Raw genomic sequence first — 25,507 nt, 5'->3', positions numbered from 1 at the left:
ATGTGGTTGTTGCTGTGGCATATCGAGTCGTTTCGAAAAATGTTAATTAATTGTTTATGGTATAATTATCAAAATCAAGTTCTTATTATTATGTAATTCCAAAACAAAATTTCGCCGTTTTACTGGTTTTTTCATTGCATTTTTGTTTTTAATGATCTGATCATCAAAAAAAACAGGAAAAAAAATTGAAGGTTGTTTTGCCTCCATTGAATGAAATATATAATGTTTTCGGACACCATATTTTTTTTGAAAAAAGAGATTTCAATTCAATAAGAACTTGAATTTCATTATAATTATCAGTTACAGCCATCCCAATAATCAATATTTATCAAACAGATAAACCAATCAGATTGTTCAATAGTGAGCTAGAAATATATCTTTTTTTTGTCAAGCTCGGTGCCTCGCCCGGATCGAGATTTGTCGAAAACAACCATAAAAATTGAGGCGATCAGTTGTGAAAAGATTTTACACCGCAAAACTCCCTTGCCGTTTAGCCATAAATGCGATGAATTTTTTCAAGATTTTCGGTTTTTAGCGGCGAAAATTTTCTTGTCCATCGCATTCACCGGAATTCTTTCAAAAGAGGTAATTTCAGTTTATAGTTTCAAATCTATCATTCCACTGCGCCATCTGTCAGTTACTTATCTCATATTTCCTGCGAATTTAAATCAGACGCAATAAACTTTGTGGAATACATAAGCGTTGAATCTTTTTATGATTCGCAGCTTTTAGCGGTCAGCAGATTAAACAACAAAAAAACTTTCACCGTTGGGAATAAAAAGCCGTGAAATTGAAAACTTCACAGTTAAAAACCTCAATTCTTACAAAAATTTATCGCAAAAAGTTTACAGACGTTTCCAAAGTTGAAATGATGTAAGATGTGCGGTTTATGGGGCTGAAAGTTTTTCATTCACCGCTGTAACCGATGAAAAAATTTTCATCAACATTCCTCCACTTGAGGAAAAACCAAACTCACTATCGTTAACAATTTGAATTAAAATTTTTTAGGAAAATTGGCAAAAAACCCGAAAAAAGGACAGAAACAACGAAAATCAGTCAAATGTTTGAAAAACTTAGACATCAATAACTTTGTTGAAAAACGAATTTCAAAAGTGGTTTTTTATTTTATATTTTACGCTGGATGGGCTTTCTAAGGATACCACTCACAACCCTCTAAGATGAATATATGAATATATCGGTCGACCGAAAATGACTGCACAAATAGCTGATATGATATTATACTTTCTCTGCCACTAAAGTGGATCGGAACAATTATTTTATAAATGGCAAAAGTCTTTTTTTTGACTGCTGGTTATTTCAAAACGGTTTATTGAAAACGGCATGTTGGGAGCAGTAAACAGAAATCATAAAAAGAGAATGTTTTTTGGATCTTTTCCGTTTGTGCCCCTAGTACGTTATGCGACCCCAGTTACAGAGCACGTGCCATTACAAAGTAAATCACTATGTACAAATATGGCACGTGCGTCTGGGGGTTGCAAATAATATGCGCCCGCTAAGTTGGGGGGCACAAACGGAAAAGATCCTGTTTTTTTAAAGTAAAATGATCTATGTGCGCCTTTCAGTGAAATTTGCTGTGAAAGCGGTGAAAATTTATTAACGCTTTCAACGCATTCTCGTCAAATTTTTCATAGGTTCATAAAGACTCCGAGTCGATAGAAAATTGTGCTAACTTAGCTGGGAAACTATGTACAGTTTGCGGTTTTTAGCGGTGAATTATCTTTTCAACGCTCTCAACGCATTCACCGTTATTCCTATTTTTTCGCAGTATTTTCTGCGGTGAATTTAATTGGTAAATTAAGTGGTTAAATTTTGTAGGTTTGGCAATTTTTATCGGTGAATTCTTTTTATTCACCGCATTCCCTACATTCAACGATAAAATTTGTAATTTTTACATGTTTTACCGCATACGCCACACTTCTTTTTTAACGTTTTCACCTCGACCCGATTGGGAACAAAATGTGATCCAGCTGTTATTAAGGTTTCCTGCTCACCCTTTCAATTTTTTCAAAAGAAGAAAAGAAAATTTTGTTTCATGGACATAAAAATGACCAGAGAACTTCAACCGTTCCTCATTCAGCAGATTGTAGCTTCAGCAAAGCATAAGTTAAAAAATCAATCTGCTTGTTTTGATTTTAACCTTGCATTTCCTGATTAATTCCAAAATCATAATTAGCAGTTTCTGTCATTCAGCTCAAGCATTTCACTGCAGTTTTCATTCATCACTTCACTTTTTCTTTTTTTCTTTCTCACTCACCCACTCAATGGACATAAGAGCCTGTCTCAGTTTAAAATGTACTAAAACCTAGTAATTTGAAGGAGAAGCTTACCAAATTAAATGACAGAAAAGAACTCACTGTTTTAATCAAGTACGTCTCTTTTTATATTACAATTAGTAGAAATGACAAGAAAAAACAAAACGGAAATATTGAAATGACAAACAAGTTTGTTTACTTTTTTTTTTACTAATTTGTCTTCCTAAAAATTGACATAACAAAAATTTCATTTTTAAATCTGAAAGAAATCAATATGAATGACGACTCAAAAATGGAGTGTTTTTAAATAACTAGATACAATTAAATAACTTTTATGCTGATGACTATTATCAATTTCAGCAAATGCCATATATAATTCGTTGATTTCAAATGCTTTTTTCCTTGAGGTTTTTTGGGTAAAACTTTTCGCTCAAACACTGTCAATAATCGATTGCGAACAATATTCTTTCATTAATGGGAAGAAAAAAGTAGCGTTCACGTACCGTGAAAATAATAAAGTAGCGTTCACGTACCGTGCCATGATAAAGCTAACCTTTGAAATTTAGTTCGGCCAAATGAGACGCCAAATGATTTTCTGCTAATTTAGTTGGTACCCGAAAGCATGTTTCTAATTAAATCTAACTCGAGGTAAGTTTTAGTTCATTAGATGCGCTCATAGGTACTGTAGTGCACAACCTGTGCATAATATTCAAATCAATTCTATCATTTGCAAACTTTCTCTAAATTTCTAACGTCACATTCTCGTAAACTTTGTTCTAGTTATCTTTAGTTGCTTTTGTTAAACTAAGTTTAGTTAAATTTGTTGGTAAATTTAGATGCTTTATTAAAATTTTTACAAAACACTTTATTTACTATTGTTTATTACAATTCTGCTTTTCGGATTAATAAAACGGCCTTGTTTGACTACTTCTTGTCAACAACAAAATAATATTGTTTGCTGTTGTTTCGAAATCGGTTTCTTTTTGATGTTTTATTGTCATCTGATACTTTGACATTGATTGATTGACTCGCTTTCCCGAACAGGGAGGTTCGAGGTCATTAAGAGTTTGACCATAGAGTTCGTCCATATTGTAAAAAGTTCTATAATTGGTTATTATAACATAAAACTGTTTATAACAACATGAAGTAGTTCCAATTTAGTTTACTTTTCATAAATTGACCCCAAAATTCTGACCTGGTGTGTCTTATGTTTGTCTGAAATTTCCTGGTACTATCTTTGTCTCATCATATTTGGGTTAAAATATTGTTTGCCCATTTTATTTTTTGTTGGGTTATTTTTTGCGCAGTTTTATCTTCCTATTATATTATCTGAATTTTACCTACGTTGGCTGTTAATGTGTTAATGGTGTGTTCTCTCTTATTGTGTTTGTGCTATGTATGCTGATGTGTTCAAATGCGTAGTTGTCGGAGATGGGTAAGGACGTCAATTTTTTCTCACTTGGAGTTAAAAATGCAAACAAAAAGAGAGGTTTACCTTCTCAATGCGAAAGACTTAACTTTTCGGACGAAAATATCGAATTGATCATAAATTGATGACATCTAGAATTTAATTCTCTTTTAACTGTACGGAACTCCAATTGTCAAGCAGTAATGGACTTAAAACTGCTGCTTTCCCAGGTTGACCAAACTTGGGAAACTTACTAAGGCCTTACTACAGCACCGTATAAGTCTTTGAAAAAAAAGCGCACAAAGTCTTGTCAAGTATACTACGGCCGTACCAAGATTTGTAAGGTGCTGCGGCCGCATCAAGTGCAATTGGCGGCCGTATTAAGTCCAAACAAAAATTAATAAGGTGCCCTTAAATATGAAATGACTGAACGCTGTCGGAAAACTCTCTATTTAAGTTAGAAACTCACTTTCCAGAACAGCAGAACAGTTTTGTGGTTTTTCCTTTCCTTTTTCATTCAGGGCTTGGGACCAGCAGTGGCGGAGTTACTGAAAAAAAACTAATTGAATACTGATATAGCAAAGTATCGTTTTTCTAGCAAGTAATTGTTCTATTCAACGCCTGTCTCTTCGATTACTTCCAATTTTAATGGTTTCCTTGGATTCGAAAATGCACCCTTCTGTTCTTTTATAACATTGAAAGGGATATACTTGTTTTGTTATGTCAGTTTAGGATCCTTACAGATTTTATATCTAAAACTCAATACTCTAGGAGAATTCGAAAACTAGTTACGGCCTTATACGGCACCCTACTAAAAATTGTTATTTCCATTTGTTTCGAGGTGAAGTTTTATGACTTTGGGCGTACCAAAAGGCGAGGAAAAAGTACCTTAGAAATCTTACAAAAACTTGATACGGCCTTAAAGGGCGCCGTACTAAGCTTTGTAATTTTTCAGAGGTGCAAGAAGTTGTACACAGAGCTTAAAAGTAATAAAAATTAGCTTGAATGATATAAAGGTTATATTTTTAACCAATTTTACTAATTCAGAATTCAGAAATTGTTCATCTCAAAACGTATTATGGCCTTTTAGGGCGCTGTAGAAAGTTTCGTATTTTTTTACCCCACCGTACAAGTCTTCAGAAGTTTTCTTCGCCAGTCGGAAATTCTTTTCGCTTTGTATTCCGGTTCGGCTAGTTGCTATACCATGGCGTATTTTCTTCTATTTAATTTAACGTAGTATGTGCATGCGTGGAAAGTTATTAGTCGTCTCTGATTGGTTAATAAATGGCTCGCTTAATTTCTTTTTAAGCATAGCCTCCCCTTTTGCAAAAGTGGGGGCAATTGTTGAAAAGATCCGGATAACTTTTTCGATGCTTCTTTATTTTATCACAAGCGCAATCTCATCATTATCGGTACTTTGAAAAAAGCCAATGGGCAAACAGTTGCTAATCTCAGAACATCTTTTTTCCGAAATGTCAACAACTTTTGAATCCAGTCAAAAAACCCATTATACTTTCTTTGCGAGTAATTTTTAAGAATCTACTGACTCTTTCTAAAAGAAGTTTTTTCTAGCTGAGTTAAAATGGCCAAATCTCGGAACTTAAATTAATAAACTGTGTTTCTTTTGTATTCACATTCAGGAGAACGAACTACTTTTTCCATCCAAAGATCTTTTAATTAGCGCGAGTTTAATGTCAATTGCTCTAAGTTAAACGTGCTCTATTAGGATATTTTAACCTTCGGATTTATTAACCTTCTTTGCTAACATCGTTTATTGATTCAGTCTAAAACCATTTAAATGCATTGATAACTGTTCTTAGTATTTTTCGTTCATCAGCACATTTGGCTGCTCAGTATATTTTGAAATTAAGCACAATTTTCAATTTTCAGCGGCATAAATTTGAAACATGACGGCCGAAAAGTTAACTTTTAACAGAAATTGTTTGCAATATAACTTATTGTTTGAAATCTTTTTTGTGTCTCAGAAATTTTAAATGGATGAAGCCACAAAAATTGGTGCGGTAATTCTTTTTCAAGAAACTGCAAATTTTTGAAATCAATCAAGAGTGTATACAACATCTGACAATATTTTTGGTAGTTACAACAAATTTGCAATCAAAATGTAACAGTATAAAAAAACTTTGGAGAAATCTTTCAGGTTGTTTGTTGTTAATTTTTTAAAAAAAGTTTTCTGAAGTCTAAGTCAATTGAAATGCTCATGTGAACCATCATACCTTGAGTAAATATTTTTTGGGTGTGAAAGTTTTCTGAGGAGAAATAGTTAGTGTGGAATATATCAAACTACACGTATACGTTATGTGAACAGGTATAGGACTCAATATTTTCGGACATTTATGATAATTTTAATTATGGTTACTGAGTTCTCTGCAGGCACTAAAAGCCCGAGTTTAATAACCAAGTAGTAAATACTTAGATCCATGCAGATTATTTTCTCTATAATTGGCCCCTGTTATATCTTCTGTACTCGGATTCCGGTAAGATGGCTAGACTATGAGATCTTTCAAGATTCGTAAATCTTATAGTGCGAGAGAACATCTTAAAAGCTTTTTTGCCAAAAACTTAAACCTTCTTATATGTTTAACATGCAGCTTGCAATTACTTACATGTTAAACATCCGGTTCACAGTTTCTCATAAAATTAACGTTCGACTTTTAAGTATTTTTTACGAGATATCGAGATAAACTTTCTGCTTAAACTGAAACATAATTATGGATTAAGTAATGTAATATTTAAAAATGAAACAGAAATCCACCAGGTGGATGAGGGAAAATGATAAATAAATCTGCTAACTGTGGTATAAATTTCAACAATATAGGCTAATAATGGGCAGCTGCTGAAAGAGGTAAGCAAAGCTAGAACCAAATTAAACGGGAAAATAAGTAGGCCTTTTTATTTGTTGTTTACAAAATTGATCTGATACTGACAAGAAGCAGTGAATATAGTTAACATATAGCTGAAGAACATAAACAAATTCGGAACTTCGATTATCAAAAGTTTGAATAAAGTTAATGCTATAGTCACGCAACTCTTTTCTGTCTACATTTCTCATTAAAAACAGACCGCGCTCTAGAAAGAACCAATGGAGAAAAAAATTCGACCGAAACGAATCTGCGAGAATCTTACACTTCGAACAATCCGACTTGCAAATATTGAAAACTTTAACATTTCGCTTGCATATTCTTACAATTTAATCATCTGTTGGAAACTTGTAAAATCTGATAGCGTAACCACCCCGTCTCCGCACGGGTAGAGCGTTCATTGTTACCTGAAAACTTCATATAGTGCTTTTTTTAAAGCTTTAATGTAAATGAACATTATAACCAAGTTAAACATACTTGTAACAAAGATAAGAAATCAACACAACAAGATTTGAATTTTAATTTACAACCTGGTAGAGTCACATTTAAGTTCGGTTGTTTCTTTTATTTCCGTTTTGACACATAAATTAGCCATATGCATCAGGAGGCAATTGAGTTACCGAGTTCCAACCCATATTAGGCCTAAAATCTTAACCAATTACTAAATACACAGATCCATGAAATAGTTTTTCTAAAAATAACCCCAGTTGTAGCTTCTACAGAGCTGACATTGTTTTCTCAAAGTTTCACGGAGTGTAGTTTTGTCTGATTTTTACATTTACATTAGCACTATACAATCCGAAGCAATTATGGTCAGCAATTTAGTGTAAATACACAAAACTATTTTGTTGTTTAGAATGGTGGGAAAAACTTCCATGCTCTACTCCTACACAGAGAACAAAGTGCCCAAAGACTACATCCCAACAGTGTAAGCTTTTATAATCAATAATTAATTTGGTTCAAATTGTTTTCCTTTAATTTGATAAACTGAAATGTTTGTAATGTTCTAGGTTTGACAACCATCTTGCCAAACTTTTCTATCAGGGCTTACCCTACGGTCTACAGTTATGGGACACTGCAGGTACGAGAATAGTAAACTCTAGTGAGAAAAAAAGGAAGGATAGCTCTAAACACTGAAAGAGTAGTCCAAACATATTAAAGGCCAAAAGAAGTTCATATTAAGCTTATTTGTCTAAAAAGACACTGCTGGAAGCAACATGAGAGGATAGCAGCGATGGAGTAGCTCTCAATGACAGCTTGAAGCTAGTTGTCGGAATTCATGGTAGAGCCGAATAGATAGGGTCTAGGAAATAAACCCCCACGGAAAATATCCCCCACGGAAATAAACTCCTCGGAAGTAAACCCCCATTTGAAAATTGAATTTCGGTGTCGTGACAATTTGTTCGGTTGTGATAGTTTCATATCAAGTCCCACGGGCCGCTGAGGCAAGACCGTGGCCCGCGAGCCAAGGCCAAAGGCGCTAAATGCGCAGCTCCTTAATTGTACAGAGGGTGTTTATTTCTGTGGGGGTTTATTTTTTATCTAAAATGAAGTAGGGGTCTTTGAACGAATTTCAAAGAACTTTAATTTCAATTTAAAATGTTGTCGTTTTTAACCAATTAGAACTTCTTCCAGATATTACTGCTTTCACCATTTATTCCTGCTGCTTCAGACAGAATAAGATTTGTTCGACAAATTCATAATATATAGAAAAAATTGCGTTCAAGGTGAAAAGTTACATGGCTTAGAGCTGCAAATTTTATATACAAAACTTTAAAACTAAATTCGGTAGAATTCTTATAAAAATTCATCCGCTTTCACTGCATTCACAGCTGAAACTTTTACAAGCTTTGTGGTTACTAAAGTTTTTTTTCAATTCTATTCACTGCAATGCTTGAATTATTTTCCAGTATAACCTCGACCCCATTACTGGTCAAAACAGACCCCTGAATATAGGTCAAATTCTCCCTTAGTTTAGACCAGTGCATTTCACTCACGGCAACTTGAGCTACACTTACACTAATCCGTCAGTGTTGTCCACAAACGGCTTTCGGAGCCATTTCGTGGACAAGACTGACAATGCAAAATGGCCTACATTGACAGAATTTTGTCAGTAAATTTTACATTCTTTTTTCCTATTTTTTTCTAATTCATTGATATGTTTAATCGATGAATAATTGCACAAATATCCCCTCTCCCATAATTGAGACTAATTTTTATAATCAAGGGCAATTAATTCTGATTTACGCAAATTGCGCAATCTAATTATATTTGCCTTTGAAAAACACTTACACTAATCCGTCAGTTTATTCATCAAAACGCATTTGTGGACAAGACTGATTTAATCCCCTCAAAATATTTCAATTCAAGCTAATTTGGCGAACATAAGTGTTTTCCACTTATGTAAAATCTTTTTGGAGAAAACGGTCAATTATGCTCTATATGGGGGTCTGTACTGACCACTAATGCCTCATGGTGTAACTTTTTTCGGTCAAATGAACAGTTTTATCAAATTTTTTTAGCATAGTGAGTTTCTGTTGATCCTATCAGGTATCATGCAATACTATGTGTTAGTTTATGCGAATTCTTTATACAAGAGTATCAACAAAATATCGAAATTCTTAAATAGAGCTTGGCAAGAATGTAAAACTAAGCTTTGTTAGACGCCTTTATTTGTCTATGGAAATGCATACTTCAACATGTACTTCGTCTAGAATGTGGCGTCTGATCAACAAAAGAATAGAAAGATTTAGTTCTTCTTACACTTGACTATAACTTATCATTATCAGTCTTTCTCAGTAAAACCCGATATGTACAATTTATGTAACACACCATTCATAACTGATAATTCTGAACTCAACTTCTTTGATCGCGTTTCAAACTAATCGATTGCTCGGCCTCGTTTGTAAATATAAAAGCTGTATGTAACTGAACGATGTTTAGATTACTAACGGTGATCGAGTTCTTTCGATTACTCCTCCTGTCTAAATAGCTTAAACCTCAAATGCTTGTGCAAAATAGGAGTCAAAAAAGAGCATAATCAGGAACGAGTTAACAATCATAACAAAATTTAAATGATCAAGGAGCGATTAGAAAATTTTTTTTCCGATGAATAGTCCACAAAATAACAGCTTGCGTACATAATTTCTGCTCAAAAAACATTGAAATCTTTAAATTCACTCTTATGGTAACTTCATTAATAAAATTTCTATACATTGAAGACAGCAAGCCCTGACTGAACATCAAGTCGTTATCAGTGATGATTCAGCGAAATTGGATTTCTTGGATCAGTACTGGATCAGAGCTCTGATCATGTCACTTTTTACACTTGGCACGTTTTGAATGAAGTCAGTAACATGTCTTGAGCAAGTCTTGGTAAAAAATTCTTGGTAAGAATTGGTAAAAAGCAAGTCTTGAACAATATTTCGTAAAAACAACATCAAAAGTTACACCAAAAAATTCTATATATTGAAAAGTGCGAGAACAATATATGTGGTAAAAATATTTGGAAAAAATGACACCAAAAGTAACACCAATTTACTTAAATAACATGAGGTAATTAAATTTTTTATCGTTTCAGGTCAAGAAGACTATGACCGGTTGCGACCTCTATCTTATCCACAAACAGTAAGTTTTTTCTTTTGACACCTCATCATGTGTACAGATCTTTAAACTGCACCCCAGTGCGACGTTTCCTGGTAAATTTTTTTTACCAAATTTAAAGGAAAAAAATACTACACTAAAATAGCCGGATTCCTTCCAGGATAGTTATGTAGTTCAAATTTATGTTAATGTTTTTATTGTCATAATTACCAGGAATCTCGGGAATTACCGGCAAAAATAGCGGATACTTGTCGAAATTTTGTCTGAAAAATATGTTTTGTACGTTTTGCTGCTTCCCTGGTAATTCTCAGCAGACAGTAGCAGGCGTACTGGGAATTACTGGGACTAGTAATATTCCTGGTTCTGCTGCAAGGACTGACCCAAAAACAAAAACGTCGCACTCGGAGGAATGTGGATCTGAGTGCTCAGGATGAGCAAAATCTGTATATTCTTAGTTTGTAGTAGTTAATATAATAGTAATATAATTTGTTTCCAGTTTTCATCTAAAAACCTTTTATTTAAGTTTACATATCCATATAAGATTAACTGAAAAATTTGCAAATCCATCAAATCAGGTTTTGCATAAACTATATGCTGCTTCAAATAATCCTTCTTTAGCGTTGCTATATGGAATTGCTTAGGCCCATTAACTTTTTTGTTTCAGGACATATTTCTTGTATGCTTCTCCATAGAGAAATTCGACTCATACGAGAACGTCAAGCGAAAGGTAGGACAAACTTTCCCAGTAATTTTATATATTTTCCAATAGAGAATTGGTGATTTAATTGGTGATTTAAGAGTTGGTTATTAAATTTTATATCAAAATCTTAGGTTGTGAACGGTTTTCAAATTCAAATTCTTCACAAGTTGAGCTGCGGGACGGAGACCGGTATATCAGGACCGTTCACAGTCGAAAAGATCTTATGTCCAGATTTTCATTCGTGCACCATACTTTCGTGCGTTTATCAGATTTTAGTGCGTTCATGTTCAGAATTTTGTGCGTTCACCGGACTTTTATGTGTTCATGTAAAAACTTTCGAGCGTTCATGTCCGGATTATTTGATGCGTTCAAAGTCAGACAAACTGCAGTAATTACACGTAGCTCTCATACTAGAACCTAGCATAATTTGATCATTTAGTATATACATCAACAAAATTATTAACTGGTCATTAGCGTTTTAAAAAATTTGCGTAAACTTAAAAAAAGCCTTCCAAATTTTTTTTTGGATAAATATGATGTTTTCTGGCCTGCAAGGCATGAATTTGACCTCTCTAACTTCAGCTATTTTCTTTAACATCATAAATAAAATTTCAAATATAACGCAAAAGTCTGAGTGCAATTCTTTGCTCATTCGACATTTTGATATTTATTTTTAAGATCAAGTGAGTTTAAGCGCTCTGCCTTGAAGGCTGCCACTTGAGTGAGTACACTGGTGTAGAAGTGTTATGAGTTACCTAATAGCTATGAGTTTTTTTACAAAGACTGAAAAAAATAATGCATTCATGTCCAGACATATGTGCTGTCATGTCCAGACTTTCGTGCCTTCGTGTCCAGATTTGCAACGCACGACGCCCTCGTGCGTTCATCATTGATCTGAACATTCGATTTTGTCTGAGAGCTCAGCTTGGGTTTTGAGTGAGTGCACTCAGGAGTGTATAATATGATCTGTTCTCCAGCTCCCATTTTTTGGGTGAGCAGTGAAAACAACTTCAAAAAGATTGCAGTTCGTTTTGCAAATTTTTGCTCTGAATTGTTTACCATCAAATTTAGAAAACACAAATTTTCATGCGCTGTTTTACTGATAAAAGCTAACTTGCAAGTTGTTTTTGAATCTCAAATTAGTAATACGAGAGAGGGAGTTTACGAAAAATTTTCCTAATTTCAATTTTCTTTCTCTTAAGTAGTTCACGTTTTTATCACTAAATTTAGATTTAAATGGTGAGCACAGAAGTCAATTTTTCAGTGGGGTAATTCATAATAGGATTACGCAATTAACTCAAAAATCTAGACTAACGACAGTAACAAATGACGCAGATAAAACAGTTAAATAATGCCAGTAGTTAGTAAAATGTCGCTTGTGACTTCTTGGTGCTTGCTCACAACAAAAAAGCAAAAATGAAAAAAGAAAAAAAGAACAAGGGCCCTGAAATTCCATCCAATGAACTGAATGGAGAACTCGAAATGGCTAGCAACCAATAGACCTATGCGAGCCTTATAGATAAAATATATTTTCACAAATTAGGAGAAAATATCAACGATTGCATTTGAATTATGGATACTTTTGGCGTTAAGCTATGGAGATCAAATGTTTCAAATGAATAACGCTGAAACTCAAGAAAAAATAAATTTGCATTTCATAATTTTTGCTTGAGCATGTAAGAAACAAGAAGAAGCGAAAACATGCAGATAATTAAACAAAATAGAAATGTTTAAACTGTCCTTAGAAACCATGATTTCAAGACAAAGATGCGATTCCATGAAAACTAAGCAAAAGGTCAGCCAACTTGATCATTAGATCCATACTTCAATCTGCCCTGAACCAAATTTTGATATGTATCTGTGATGACTCTCTCTTTTTATCACCTTCATCTTTCATTTTATGCTCCATAGGATGCTATACTTGTGCTCTAATGAGATATTGATTTTAAATTGATTCAATTTTACCAAAACAATTTTTTTCCTAAATGCTATCACGAGAGCGTCTCTGGTAAACATTTGTTCTGCAAAAAAGTGTAAAAAGGTTTGAATGGTGTTGCTGCTCACATTTTTCGTATTTTTTCCTTCGAGTTTTCGTGAAAATTCAAATATATTTGAAAGATAATAAGAACAGTAAAAAAAAACTTGAAACTTTCAGAATTGTCGCTCTAACGCAGCTGTTTTGATATTTTCGATGAGCTAAAATTTGGGGTCGAATTTTAATTGCAAAAGCACATTGATATGAGTTAGATTGTTTCAAAGCTAGCAATTTCAGATAAAACTTATGCGCTTCTAATGTTACTTTAAAGCTGAGTTTTCATTTCTTAGAAAAAAATCAATGCTTCACTTTGGTTTATCGCCATAAAGATTTAGCAATCAATTCAGAACTTGTGGATACTGAACGAAATTTGTTGGGTTATTTGTTTTCGCAAGCGGAATAAAATTGTTTTTAACTAAGTAGAAAAAATTAATTTCTCAAAATGAGAGAATAACAAGAACGATATTTTACAGTAGAATTCAGAGATTTACAGAAGAGATGTGATTATTAGATCATAATGGTGATTTGATTTTCGGGATGACAAAGGACTCAAAAATCAGCTGTATATATACCCATTATCAGTGTGAAAAAATCAAGATTCAAAATTAATCTTAGCACCATGATTTATAGTGGGGGTCGCAAGGTTTACCCAATATGGTTTGCTTCTGCAAAATCAGTCGAAAAGGGAATCATAAATGGAATGCATTTGCACTTTTCTAAGAATTCATTCACACTTCCGGAGATATCATAATCATTTAATACATGCTGGGAAGATTTCACATCAATTAATCTGACTCTAATAATAGTTATCTAGAACCATCAGTTTGAATGGAGTATTGATTCACAGCACCATTTCTTGAAGATTGATTCATTTATATCAGTATTGGTGACTTGAATCAATTTACCTTTGTCAGTTTAATTTGGTAAGTTAAACTTTCTAATAATAGTAAGTTTAAGTCTTCAACTCGAATCAAAATTCTAACACCCCCACTCAGACTTGAGCTGATTGCGTAGAGTCTGTTCCCATCAAAACAGCTCTGAATATTTCCACATTCGGAACAGTTAAGGACTTTGTGGAGATGTCCGATGCCATTTTGTCTGTAGGAAAGCAATGAATTGAAATAGTCCCATCCTCCGTCTTGTCCCGAATGAAGTGAAACTTTGTCTCGATGGGCTTGCTCCTCTTGTGCATGACTGGGTTTTGGCAAAGACTGATACAACTTTGGTTGTCGTCTCCAATTGCTATTGGACGTTTCTGTTGGATGCCAAAATCCTCTAGAAGTTGTTACAGGTAGAGTGCTTCCTGAACTGCTGCTGTCATGCCCTGATATTCTGCCTCTGATGAAGAAAGAGCAACTGTGGCCTGTTTCTTGACACCCCTGCTGAGCGTTGCGCCACGTCCGTTGAGCTTGAAGCAATAGCCCGTTGTTGATTTTCTGTCGTTCACATCTCCAGACCAGTCTGCATCACTTTCCCCCACTAAATCATCTCTAGCCTCTTTTGTGTAAGTAAATTTTAAACCCTTTGAACCTTGAAGATATCGCAGAAGTCGTTTTCTGCATAGCCAGTGTTGATTGGGAGGTGCGTCCATGTGCCTGGACAGAATGTTGACTGTGAAAATGATGTCTTGCCTCGTCTGTTTGGCCAGATAAAGAAGTGATCCAACCAAGCTTCTGTAGATCCTCTGGTCCATTTCTTTGTCTCCGTTCTGTGCTGTCTGAAGTTTCAAATTCAAATCAGCTGGAGTTCTTGAGGGTTTGCATTGATCCATTTGAAACCGCTCAAGCATTGTTTCTTTGTAGCGTTCTTGTTCGACTGAGACTTTGCCCTCTTCTTGTCTGATTCTAAGGCCCAGAAACCAGTCTAGTCTCCCTCTGTCTTCCATGTGAAATGTTTCCTCTAATGCTTTCTTGACATCGGAGATCACTGTCATACTTTTTGATGCTACTATGATGTCGTCAACCCAGACCAAGACGAAGGTGTGATCCTCTGCCTCTGATCTTGCGAACAAGCAGTGATCGTTCCTGCTTCTGGTGAACCCCTGTCTCAGTAGGAAGTTTGCCGGCTCTTTGTCTTTGTACCAGTTGTTAGCAGCCTGTTTCAAACCATAAATTGATTTATTTAGTCGACATACTAACTTCTCCCCATCTGATCCGCGTTTTACAATCGCCGGTGGCTGTTCCAGATACACTTCTTCCTCGATTGTTGAGTGCAGGAAAGCAGTCTTGACATCAAATTGGTGCATGACATGGCCGTGCTTCGCTGATAGCTGAAGTAGAATCCTGATGTCTCTGGCTTACAGGTAGGTGCAAAAGTCTCAAAGTAGTCCAGTCCTTCTACTTGTTCGAAGCCTTTTCCCACATAGCCTGCTTTGTATTTGTCGACTTGACCACTGGATCCCAATTTCACTTTGTAGACCCATTTGCCCGTTATGACGTCCCTGTCTGTGAGTGGTCTCACTAGGTCCCAAGTCTCGTTGTCTTGGAGTGCCTTGACCTCGTCATTAATTGCCCGGTACAATTGGTCCCATTCGTCAGCTTGCTTGGCTTCGTTGAGTGTTCTGGGTTCCACATAGTTACCCCCAGTCACAGCAAGATGGGTCCTGACTTCTCTAAAAAATTGCTTACTCGTGTCCCTCGTCTGGGCCCCCTTGTCCGCTTGCTCCAGTGCCTCTTCAAAGAGGCCAACTGTCTGTGAGAAGTCCTCCATTTCACTGTCTTCCAGTGACTCAGAGTCTCTGAGAGTCCCTCTTGTTGCAGTAGATTCTTCATCCAGTGCTGCTTCCTCAACATCTGAGGCATCTCGTTTCGTTTCTTGTGTCGTTTCTTGAGTGTTCACGCTCTCTGCGTCATGCCACTCTTCCTTTATTGCAGTAGATGTGCCCTGCTTTTCTGTTGCCATCGTCTTGATGACCATCATCTGGGTGCCAGATCCTCAGTTGCTGTGACCCCTGATCTAGTAGGTCGGGTGTCTCTGTGTTGTCAGGGACTGAGCCCACTTCGGACTCCTTGATGATCGCATCTCGAACTGCCACAACCTTGCGTGTGTTGGGTACGCACACCAGGTGTCCGTTGTCTCCTTCAGTGAAACCCACAAATTTTTCTTCCAGTGCCTTGGGTTCAAGTTTGCTGACATTTCTGTCCCGATTCCTCATGAAGACTGTGCAACCAAAAATAGATAGTTTACTAATTCAAAGCTTAAGTTTTATACCCCACATCAGCTCTGCTGGGCATTTTTTTCTTCTCGTCTTGCAACCAAGATCCTGATCCTGGTGCATTGAAGAATTGCTGCTCCCCACATCATCTTGGGAAGTCCTGAGTCAGTGAGCAAACATCTTGCCATCTCCAGCAGTGTCCTGATGCACCTCTCAGTTAACCCATTCTGTTGTGGCGTCTCTGGTATGGTCTTCTTCAGTAGAATGCCTGCATCTAAGAAGTATGTCTTGAACTGCTCTGAGAGAAACTTATTCGCATTGTCTTGCCTCAGCTTCGTGGGCGTCCCCACACTGAGAACAAATTTCTTCAGGCTGGCCAGTGCTTCACTCTTTGCCTTAACCAAGTCCACAAACACAAATTTTGTGTACTGGTCTGCAAATACAATGCAAAACCGGAACCCTGACAGTGACGCTACTCTGAAAGGTCCCATCACGTCTGTGAACACCTTCTCCAGCTTCTCTGCTTGGGTCTTTGCCACTCTTGGTACTGGAGTCTTTGTGATCTTTGTGATTACTGATGAGAGCTGCCCGGTATTCCTCGTCTGGTGAAGCCAATGTTGGACCCATTGGCACTGACTCCTGTTTGCCTCCATCTCTTTGTCTCTTGCATGCCCTGTCTAGGTGACTTTTCTCACCACACTTGCTGCATTGTGGTGTCTCCTTCCTCCTGCAGTCCTTGGCAAAGTGTCCAGGGATCAAACACACAAAGCAGTTTCCTTTCTTGGGTCCCTTCTTGAAGTCACGCTTCACTGCCAGTGCCGTTGAACCACTTTGTCCCTTTTACCTCTGTGCTGTGCTCTCATGGAAGTTCTGCAGCCTTTTCCTGAACTCTGTGAAGTTCGTTGCCGGGTTAAGGCTTTCCTGTATAACAAAACTTTCATACCTCGTTGGCAGACCATTGAGGACCAAGGCGTTGAAGAGGGTCTCTGAGACTGCTTCCCTTGCTTCTTGTAGTCTTGCGAGCAACCCATATCCTCTGATGAAGAAGCTATCCAATTCCTCAGCATCCTCGAGCTGCAGTCGAGCAAGCTGTGCCACCAAAGTCACCACTGTCGGCGTCTCCACACTCTGAAATCTCTCTTGCAAAAACTTCCAAGCCTTTGCTCCATCTCTGATGCCGTCATCTCCCACACAGTCATGTCTGATTAGCATGAGGGTTGTTGCATCTAGAGTCAGTGCCAGATGGCACCACACATTGTTCCGTTTCTCCTTGATGTCTGCAACTTCCTTCTCATATGCATCCTTCAGCACATTGTGGTTCTTCTTTTCATCATTGCTCGCCCCATTGGCTAGTGGTGCAGGCTCGTTGGGTTGCTCCTCTGTCCCAAGTAGTGATTTGTAGAGTCCCTTCGTCTGCATCATTGCCACAAATCTTGTGCTCCAGATTGGAAATTCCTGTGCTTTTCCTGTGTAGGTCAGCAGCTTCACTGTTTGTTGATCAATCGTAATTTGAGCTGGCAAAAAAGTTATGAAAAGAAAAGGTACTAAGCAGAAAAGAATTATGACTGTCAACAACAAATTAGTTTTGTTTTAGAAAATAATTTTAAGACTTAGAAAATAGCTGGGCCCATAACCTGTTGGGTTATGGGTTTTCGCAAGCGGAATAAAAAGCGTTCTTAACTCAGTAGAAAAAATTAATTTCTTTAAATGAGAGAATAACAATAATGATATTTTACAGTAGAATTTAGAGATTTACAGAAGAGATGTGATTATTAGATCATAATGGTGATTTGATTTTCGGGATGAAAAAGGACTCAAAAATCAACTGTATATATATACCCATTATCAGTGTGAAAAAGTCAAGATACAAAACTAATCTTAGCACCATGATTTATAGTGGGGGTCGCAAGAATTACCCAATATGGTTTGCTTCTGCAAATCAGTCGAAAAGGGAACCATAATTGGAATGCATTTGCACATTTCTAAGAATTCATTCACACTTCCGGAGATATCATAATCATTTAATACATGCTGGGAAGATTTTACATCAATTAATCTAACTCTAATAATAGTTATCTAGAATCATCAGTTTGAACCGAGTATTGATTCACAGCACCATTTCTTGAAGATTCATTTATATCAGTACTGGTGACTTGAATCAATTTACCTTTGTCAGATTAATTTGGTAAGTTAAACTTTCTAATAATACTAAGTTTAAGTCTTCAACTCGAATCAAAATTTTAACAAAATTAATAGATAACTAGAGTTCGTGGTAATGGTTTGAATCCTAATATTTACGGGTCCTTGTTTTAGTGGGCCCCTGAACTTCGGGAACACGATTCTCGAGTACCTTTGATATTAGTGGGCACCAAATGTGACCTCAGACATCACTACAGATTTGACCAGCTGCTTCTGTCCTCTGCAGACCACGGAAGTAGGGCAAGAGCAAGCAGGTCTCTAACACTGTCAGCAGCCACCAGCAGTAACAACAGCAGTTCAAAACGCAAACAGTCAAACCCAGTTCTTCATCACAAAATGGTACGTTTTTAGAGATATCTATTGATAGTGCAGACTCTGGATGGGGTCCTGATCAGCATGTCCAGACCGTACATAGTGCTGCCAGACTCTAAGGAGCGGTCGCGGTTTAGCCCCGTGCGAGAGCCAAGTGGATCTGATCAGGGATGGTTTGGGTCGCGCACCTCATCCTGGGAGGATTTTTTTTTGTCCGTAATAATATTCTGTTCAATTTTTTTCCTATTTTTGTCATAGCATCTTTTGGTTTAAGCCCCCTGTGAAAAGTTGTTACGAGAATTTGCTGATAGAGTTGGCTTTTTTCATAATGAGTAAAATTTACTGCATGAAAAATATAATACTCAAGTCCGGGTTATTACTATTATATAATTTTGAATCACAAATGGTACCCTATTAGGCAAATACATGCAGCAAACGTACCTTATTAGGCTATGAGGGTGCCTAAGACCTCCCCTGATAATGCACTTTCTTCTTTAATGAACGGAAAAATCTTCTCCATTTTTCTAATATTTCTTAAACATAAAAGAGCCTGAATTAAGTTTAATATTTTAACATGTCTTGAAGTAATAGGGAGGTCATGCACTTCATTTTTTGAGAAGGGAAGAGATTCTTACACTTTGTCCCAGATCATCATCAGATTCAAAGATTATTCATTATTTTATTTAAGCAATCGTGTTTTGTGCGTAAGCACAGCGTAATAGCATTAGGCCACAGCAGCCTCTTCTGAGCAAGCTACCTGTTCCTTATTTCAAAGTTTCTCAATTTGTCGGCCAATGGAATATATCTGCAGTCAATTATCAACCAGTAGCTTTCTGGCACATAACAGGCCTTTCTAAAGTCTAATATTGCATGTTGATGGTTATAGTTATTACTCTCGTCGTCTATTATTTGTCCGGACAATCGTTCGTTTGTTTGATGGGTTCTTCTAACACCAAATATCTTAGATCTTGTTTGCCAGTTGGTGATCGGAACTTATATAAGCTGTGTTTTATAATTGATCGTTGCTGTTAAATGAAAATCAATAAATTCCTGTAACGTCCGTCCATTGGTTGAATGTTCAAAGTACGAATTGAAGTTTGCAAAAGTTTGAACGACATTGTATCACTTGATCTTTGCTAACAGTTCTTGAAAGAAAGCATTGAATCATTATTGGCACTGCAGGATTTTTGCATGATCAATATACTTACAAAAAGATGCAACAAAATAGAAATCACTATGGTACCAAAAAGCTACGTACAACACAATTTGTGCGCCTTAAGCTTTACTTTTGCACAAAACGCTTGATTCGCGCTAAGGCGTGAAGACAGGCGTGAAATTTTTAAATTTTAAACTGTTTAAACGCGTTTTCATTCTCATTTTTTTCCGCTTAAACAGAAAAAAATGGTTAATATGCTTTGTAATTTACTGCTTGCCACGCTGTTGCGATTGGTATTGTCCAAGTTTGATAGTCAAAAAACAAGAGCAACTCAGCTTAAAATTAGGATCTAGTACACAGTATGCATACAAACTACAGCATAAGTGTAAGAAGCTCTGGGCATCTCCAGCGAAGCAATTGTCCGAGTTGTTCTGAGAAATAGAACGAGATTTCTTGGCAACCTTTTGAGTTCGCACAAGCAATCAATTATCTCGTGAGGTACAATACATCAGATGAGGGGACACTGTTTGTTAGATGGTCAAACAAGCTAAAGGGCCTAGTTCATTTGAAAAAATTACGAAACAATTGCCTTTGCAAAACCTTATTTTTCTACAAGAGATGCTTCTGTGCATAAAGCAAAGATTGTCATCAAATTCTTCAAATGGGGAGGTACTGGAGTGGTCGCAAATATTCCCATTCTGAATCCAATTAAAAATTTATGGGCAATTGTGAAGCAAGAATTACGAAAATCGAGAGATCTTTAGGAAAAATTAGAAGAAAAAAATTGTCGAAAACTTGACGGAGATTTCCTTAACAAATTCTCTGAAAACTTCACAAGCTGTCTACCATATATTAGAAAAAGTAAAATTGGAACTTCCCGTTACTAGAGAACTGATTTGAACTCAGCATGTTGTATTATTTTACATTTTGCCACTTTTTCAAAATTCTCTTGGTGTATTTAGGCACCTTTCTTTTTGGCACCATAGTGTACATTTTTGACGAGAAATGTAAAATGGGCCTCAGATTTTTATGGACTAAAATTATTTATACCTTTGAATCAACTCTTGCAATAGCAACGTTTGCATAAATTACGGACGAAATAAATAGTTAATACCCGATAAATGCTACAAAATCTGACACAGTGGAGTGGTTGTTTTTGAAAAGAGCCAGTTTCAACTAGCAAATCGGTTTTCAACTTCTCGCCGATAAGTTCTGAACGGCAATTACAAACCTGTGCTTATAATCAATTCGAGGAACTTACTTAATTTTTCTCTCGGATGAAAATGACAATCAAAATCGACATGTTGACTCCATGTGTGCGAGTTAATGGCAATGTCTAATTGCAGCTCAAACAAGACCATACAATTCTTTACCAGTGGAAAAACGCGCATTCGTTTTTTTCGCACAGGCTGATTAACGCAAAAATTTGTGTCGTGATAAAAAAAATTTATATTTCACGTTCTCCAAGATAAAACTACAATCGGTTGCAATATGTTCACTACTTGTTGCATACTGGTTGTACATCAGCGTAGGAGTTAATCCGATTCACATTACTCCACTGATTATGCCTTCTTAGACAAAAGTTTGTTATATCATGTTTCATTGCTGTCAATATTAACAAAATTAATGATTGTCTCATTCTACGCATATGACAGAAATTGTTGTATAGTCTGTTTATATTTTTGAGTTTTTCACATTATAGCCCTGCAGTTTAGTAGTAACAATATCAATATTGCTGTGATATCAATATTGATTTCGATGTGCAATGCCACTCAATTCCACTCATTTTTTGAGGAACAATGTTCCCTGTTTTCTTCCAGTATCAAATTCAGTTTAAAGTTTGGGAAATACTAGTTCATTTCCTGCAAAATATATGCACACATTAGATTTTGATTGAACGAATAACTTATAACTATACAATAATTTTAATTCAAAGAAGTAAAAAAGTAAAGCCTTTGTAGAGTAAAAAATTGTATCTTACTTTTTGCAGCGTAGCGATCAACCCAGTAAACGAAGTCCGAATATGACCGAGTCTAAAAAAGACACGAAAACAAAACAAAACAAAGACACGAGCCAAAATGTACTGACTAAAAGTATTGTCTAAAGTAGCCAAAAGGTATTTTCAAGTTTCTATCTATTAAATTGAAAGATTGAAAAATTGATATTTGTTCAGGGTATCAAGTTAGCAAAGAAGATCAAAGCAGACATGTACATAGAGTGTTCAGCCTTAACTCAACAGAATCTGTCGACTGTGTTCGAGTGTGCTCTCAAAATATGTCTGCAGAACAAACACAGAGGACTGCACAAGAGGAGATCTTCCCAGGGAGAGACTTCCAGAAGAAGCCAGAGACCAGTGAGCATCGTCGTCAGTTCAACTTCAGTAGACAGTTCCTCAAGATGCAATATTCTATAGTAGATAAACTGCACATCTCTCATTCTAAATTTCCCACCCCCCCTCCCATTTCCCACCCCTTCCCAATCCCCTCAAAAATTTGGTCTTCTCTATAGCCTTGCATCCTAGTTCAAGTAATATCTAACTACTAGATGATTATGCCCATAAAAGTTCTCGTCTTAATATTATCTTAACTTCCAAGTGTTATCCAAGTCTTGGCTAAGACTTTCAGATTTGTAAGACTTGTACTTATACGTGCCCAGTACTGGAAAACAAAAAAAGACTTGGATTTAGATTTAAACAGCACTGATATAGACTTGGAGTACAGTCCGGGATCTCATATTTTTAATTCAAGAAAAAGAACTATTAGTACGTTTCAGAGAAGAACGTATAGTAAATTATTTGTAAGTCGGATATTAACGTGGGTGGGGGAGGGAGAGGTTTTGAAATTTCAAATCCCAATATGAAAATGTTAATTATTGTACGTAGTTTTCATTGCGTTTTACTCGATAAGTTATTTTGATCATTTGTGATCGATTGTTAGTCACGTCTATTGATTAGTAAATTTTTAATTAAAATAATAGTTTTTCAACAGGTGGCTGCTCAGCGTTTGTTCAATGAGAACAGGTGTAACTTCGGAATGAAAAATTCCATATTTTTGCTAAATCAACGGTTTTCTAACAGTGGACGTTCTTATTTTTAGAAGCCGTAAAATGTATGCAACTTTTTTTACATAATTTGCGGTGAAAAGGGTGTTAATGTTGAAATTATGTTAGATCAACGCTGCAACTCGCTGCCGAAATTTCAAACGCTAGGATCCTTACTCTTACGTAATTTTAACAAGTCCAGTGCCCTCTCTGAGACCAAATAAACAATAACCTCTTGCATTCTTGTGGCATCCTCTTCCACTTTACTAATGAACATTTATTTTTTCTCCAACAAGTGTAAAATTTAGATTCACTTCGTGGGAGTGAATGCTTTAGATACGTTGAATAAATTGACTTGTCAATATGAGCCAAAACAGTAGCAAGCAATTCGTTGACTATAAAGTTTAATATGAAAGTAAAATTTCGTTTTAGAAGAAACCTCAGATACTTTGTGCTTTGCTTGCGTTTTCGAAATTTATCTCGTTCATTCAAATCCATGAAATTGTCTGCTGAATTACTTTTTCAACTCAGAAAGCATCAATTGGGGTTACCTCTAACAACAACATCAACTAAACATTGCGAAAACTATCAACTAACTATAAAAAAAACTATAAAAAATTTATTAGTTCTATTCAATACAACAATTTTTTTTTGAAAAAGATCGATATTACGTTGCCATCGTCCAAAAACAAAATTTCAAAAAATTTGCGTTTTGTGGAAACAACATCATCATGCAAGTAGCCTAAAACTTTATTGCTCAAACTTTTTTAGTAATTACCTGAGACCAAATTTAAATTCTTAATGGTTCTTATGAACAGTGCTATCAGTAATTTCAAAACCACAAATTAGATTCTTAATCCGAAAGAAGTATCGAGAGAGAATCATATGAAAAAAAATCACCAAATAGGCGTTTTTTCATTTTGGTAATTAGCGTGTCGGGACAAAACAGTCCAGACAAAGTATTCCCAAGAAAGCAGACAAAATAGTTCAAGACAAAAAAAGTCCCGAAAAAATATCGTAACAATTGTAAATAGTCTACAAACAACAATCAAACATAATTTATGAGTTGAGCTTCTGAGTGCATTGTTTTTAATTGATATGAATTAGGATTAAACCAAAAACTCGTTTCAAAATTCATTAGTTGTCAAAAAGTATGTTGTAATCAGCCTAATAATTGTTCAGCGAAATACAATCATCTGAATATTTTCTTTGTTAATTGTTGCGAATATGCTTAACTTATCTTTAGTTCGGAATACTTTGTCAAGGATTGTTTTGTCTGCTCGCTTGCGACTATTTTGTCTGGGATTGTTTTATCTGGAACTATTTTGCTATTTGGGACTGTTTTGTCCGGGACTGTTTTGTCTGGGACTGTCTTGTCTGTTTTTCGTATTTAGATAGTGTATCCGTGGAAACAGCGTAATTTTATGCAAATTTGAACTAAATTAGCCTAGTGTCACTCACCCTTATAACTTTATGCGTTTTACGCGTTTAAGTCTCTCTAAAGCAACTAGTGACACCGAATGACACGATAAATTATTGTGGATCACAATTGCGATTTTTGGTAAAGAAAGATCAATTATAAGTTCACTTAAAGGGGAATAGGGCAGCAGTTTGAATTTAACTTCGTAAATTTGTCAATGAAAGAGATTTGGATTATGCGAAACAAAATTTTCTGAACACAAAGATCAGTTGACAAAAAGAACGATATACGAAAAATTGCTAAAAAAAACTCGAAAGAATACTATATGCAATTTTATTGAACGATAAATGAAATGTGTTTTCAACAATACAAAGAAAATTGCGATAGACTAACGTCAGACAAATTTCTCTCGAACAAGAAGCGGGCAATTTAATGCAGAAGGACTGTAGCCCAGACATTTTTTTTCTGGGTTCAAACAATTCCGACAAAGGAGGAGTTGGCACCCCCAATGCCAGCGTAACTGACTGAAGCATCAACCACTCAGCTATCAGTACGCTTGTGCTAGATTTTCCTACAACCATTTTTGTTTAGGCAATGGACTTAATTTTCTGAATATGCGCAAAATAGGGCATACAATAATCAAAAAGTCAATCTTGAACAAGTCACCTGAGAAGTGAAATCGAAACGTAATCTCTTCAAACTCCATTGAAAACGGTCAATATTTTGGTCACGTTTGACACTTAAACATAATAATTCAACGCAGCTTTAGACATTCTCATAGTTTAGCGCCAAATTTTTTGACTTGGTGTTAAAAAATCTGTCCTATTTAGAATACAGGTGTTATCTGAACACTATTACAACTTTTCCCGACTTAGTTAAACTTTAATAAAGCAACTTCATTTTCATAAACTTTTCGCAGACAGAAGAGAAATTCTTTTTATACGTGAAACTGTTTATGAATAGGTCAGCGAAAATTCAATCCTAGAAAATATTTATTTAAATACCATTAATTGTCAGGCTTAATAATCTTTAGTATCTTAGTTTTAAAAAACTGTTGCTGCACAGAAACCCTACCCTTGTTGAAAATTAAGACTTAGATGTAAATATTATTATATATTTAGTTTCTATCTGTTTTATGCCGCTTGATAATTATATTTAATTAGAGTTTGTTGACATTATTTGTGTTGTCTATTGTCTATTCGAAAAAGGAGAAAATGCTACTCTTTGTTTTTTTAGTGATGCAACGCGTCAGATGTTAGATTCATAAAAAACCTTCAAAATCCATTAGTTGTAAATTTTGCAGTTTCGATCAATATTTTTGTACTCGCC

At 35.8% G+C, this 25,507-nt stretch overlaps 1 protein-coding gene across 1 annotated transcript; it reads left to right on the top strand.

Annotated features, from left to right (window-relative positions):
• Window positions 1-2,969: 2,969 nt before the first annotated feature.
• On the top strand, window positions 2,970-22,199 carry LOC142358219 (cdc42 homolog). Its single transcript, XM_075409668.1, has 7 exons — window positions 2,970-3,708; window positions 7,417-7,488; window positions 7,571-7,641; window positions 10,141-10,187; window positions 10,828-10,890; window positions 18,366-18,590; window positions 21,893-22,199. The coding sequence occupies exons 1-7, from the start codon at window positions 3,668-3,670 to the stop codon at window positions 22,130-22,132; spliced, it is 759 nt and encodes a 252-aa protein (XP_075265783.1). The 5' UTR covers window positions 2,970-3,667; the 3' UTR covers window positions 22,133-22,199.
• Window positions 22,200-25,507: the final 3,308 nt, after the last annotated feature.

The sequence above is a fragment of the Convolutriloba macropyga genome, unplaced genomic scaffold, assembly GCF_964194025.1.
Source record: "Convolutriloba macropyga unplaced genomic scaffold, txConMacr16.3 SCAFFOLD_1191, whole genome shotgun sequence".
Taxonomy (NCBI): domain Eukaryota; kingdom Metazoa; phylum Xenacoelomorpha; order Acoela; family Convolutidae; genus Convolutriloba; species Convolutriloba macropyga.
This window is presented reverse-complemented; position numbering and strand designations above follow the sequence as displayed.

Coding starts and splice junctions, on each gene's coding strand:
- LOC142358219 (XM_075409668.1), top strand. CDS start 3,668: ATGTATGCTGATGTGTTCAAATGCGTAGTTGTCGGAGATGG. Junction 3,709..7,416: donor TGCGTAGTTGTCGGAGATGG/GTAAGGACGTCA, acceptor TTTGTTGTTTAG/AATGGTGGGAAAAACTTCCA. Junction 18,591..21,892: donor CAGTTCTTCATCACAAAATG/GTACGTTTTTAG, acceptor ATATTTGTTCAG/GGTATCAAGTTAGCAAAGAA.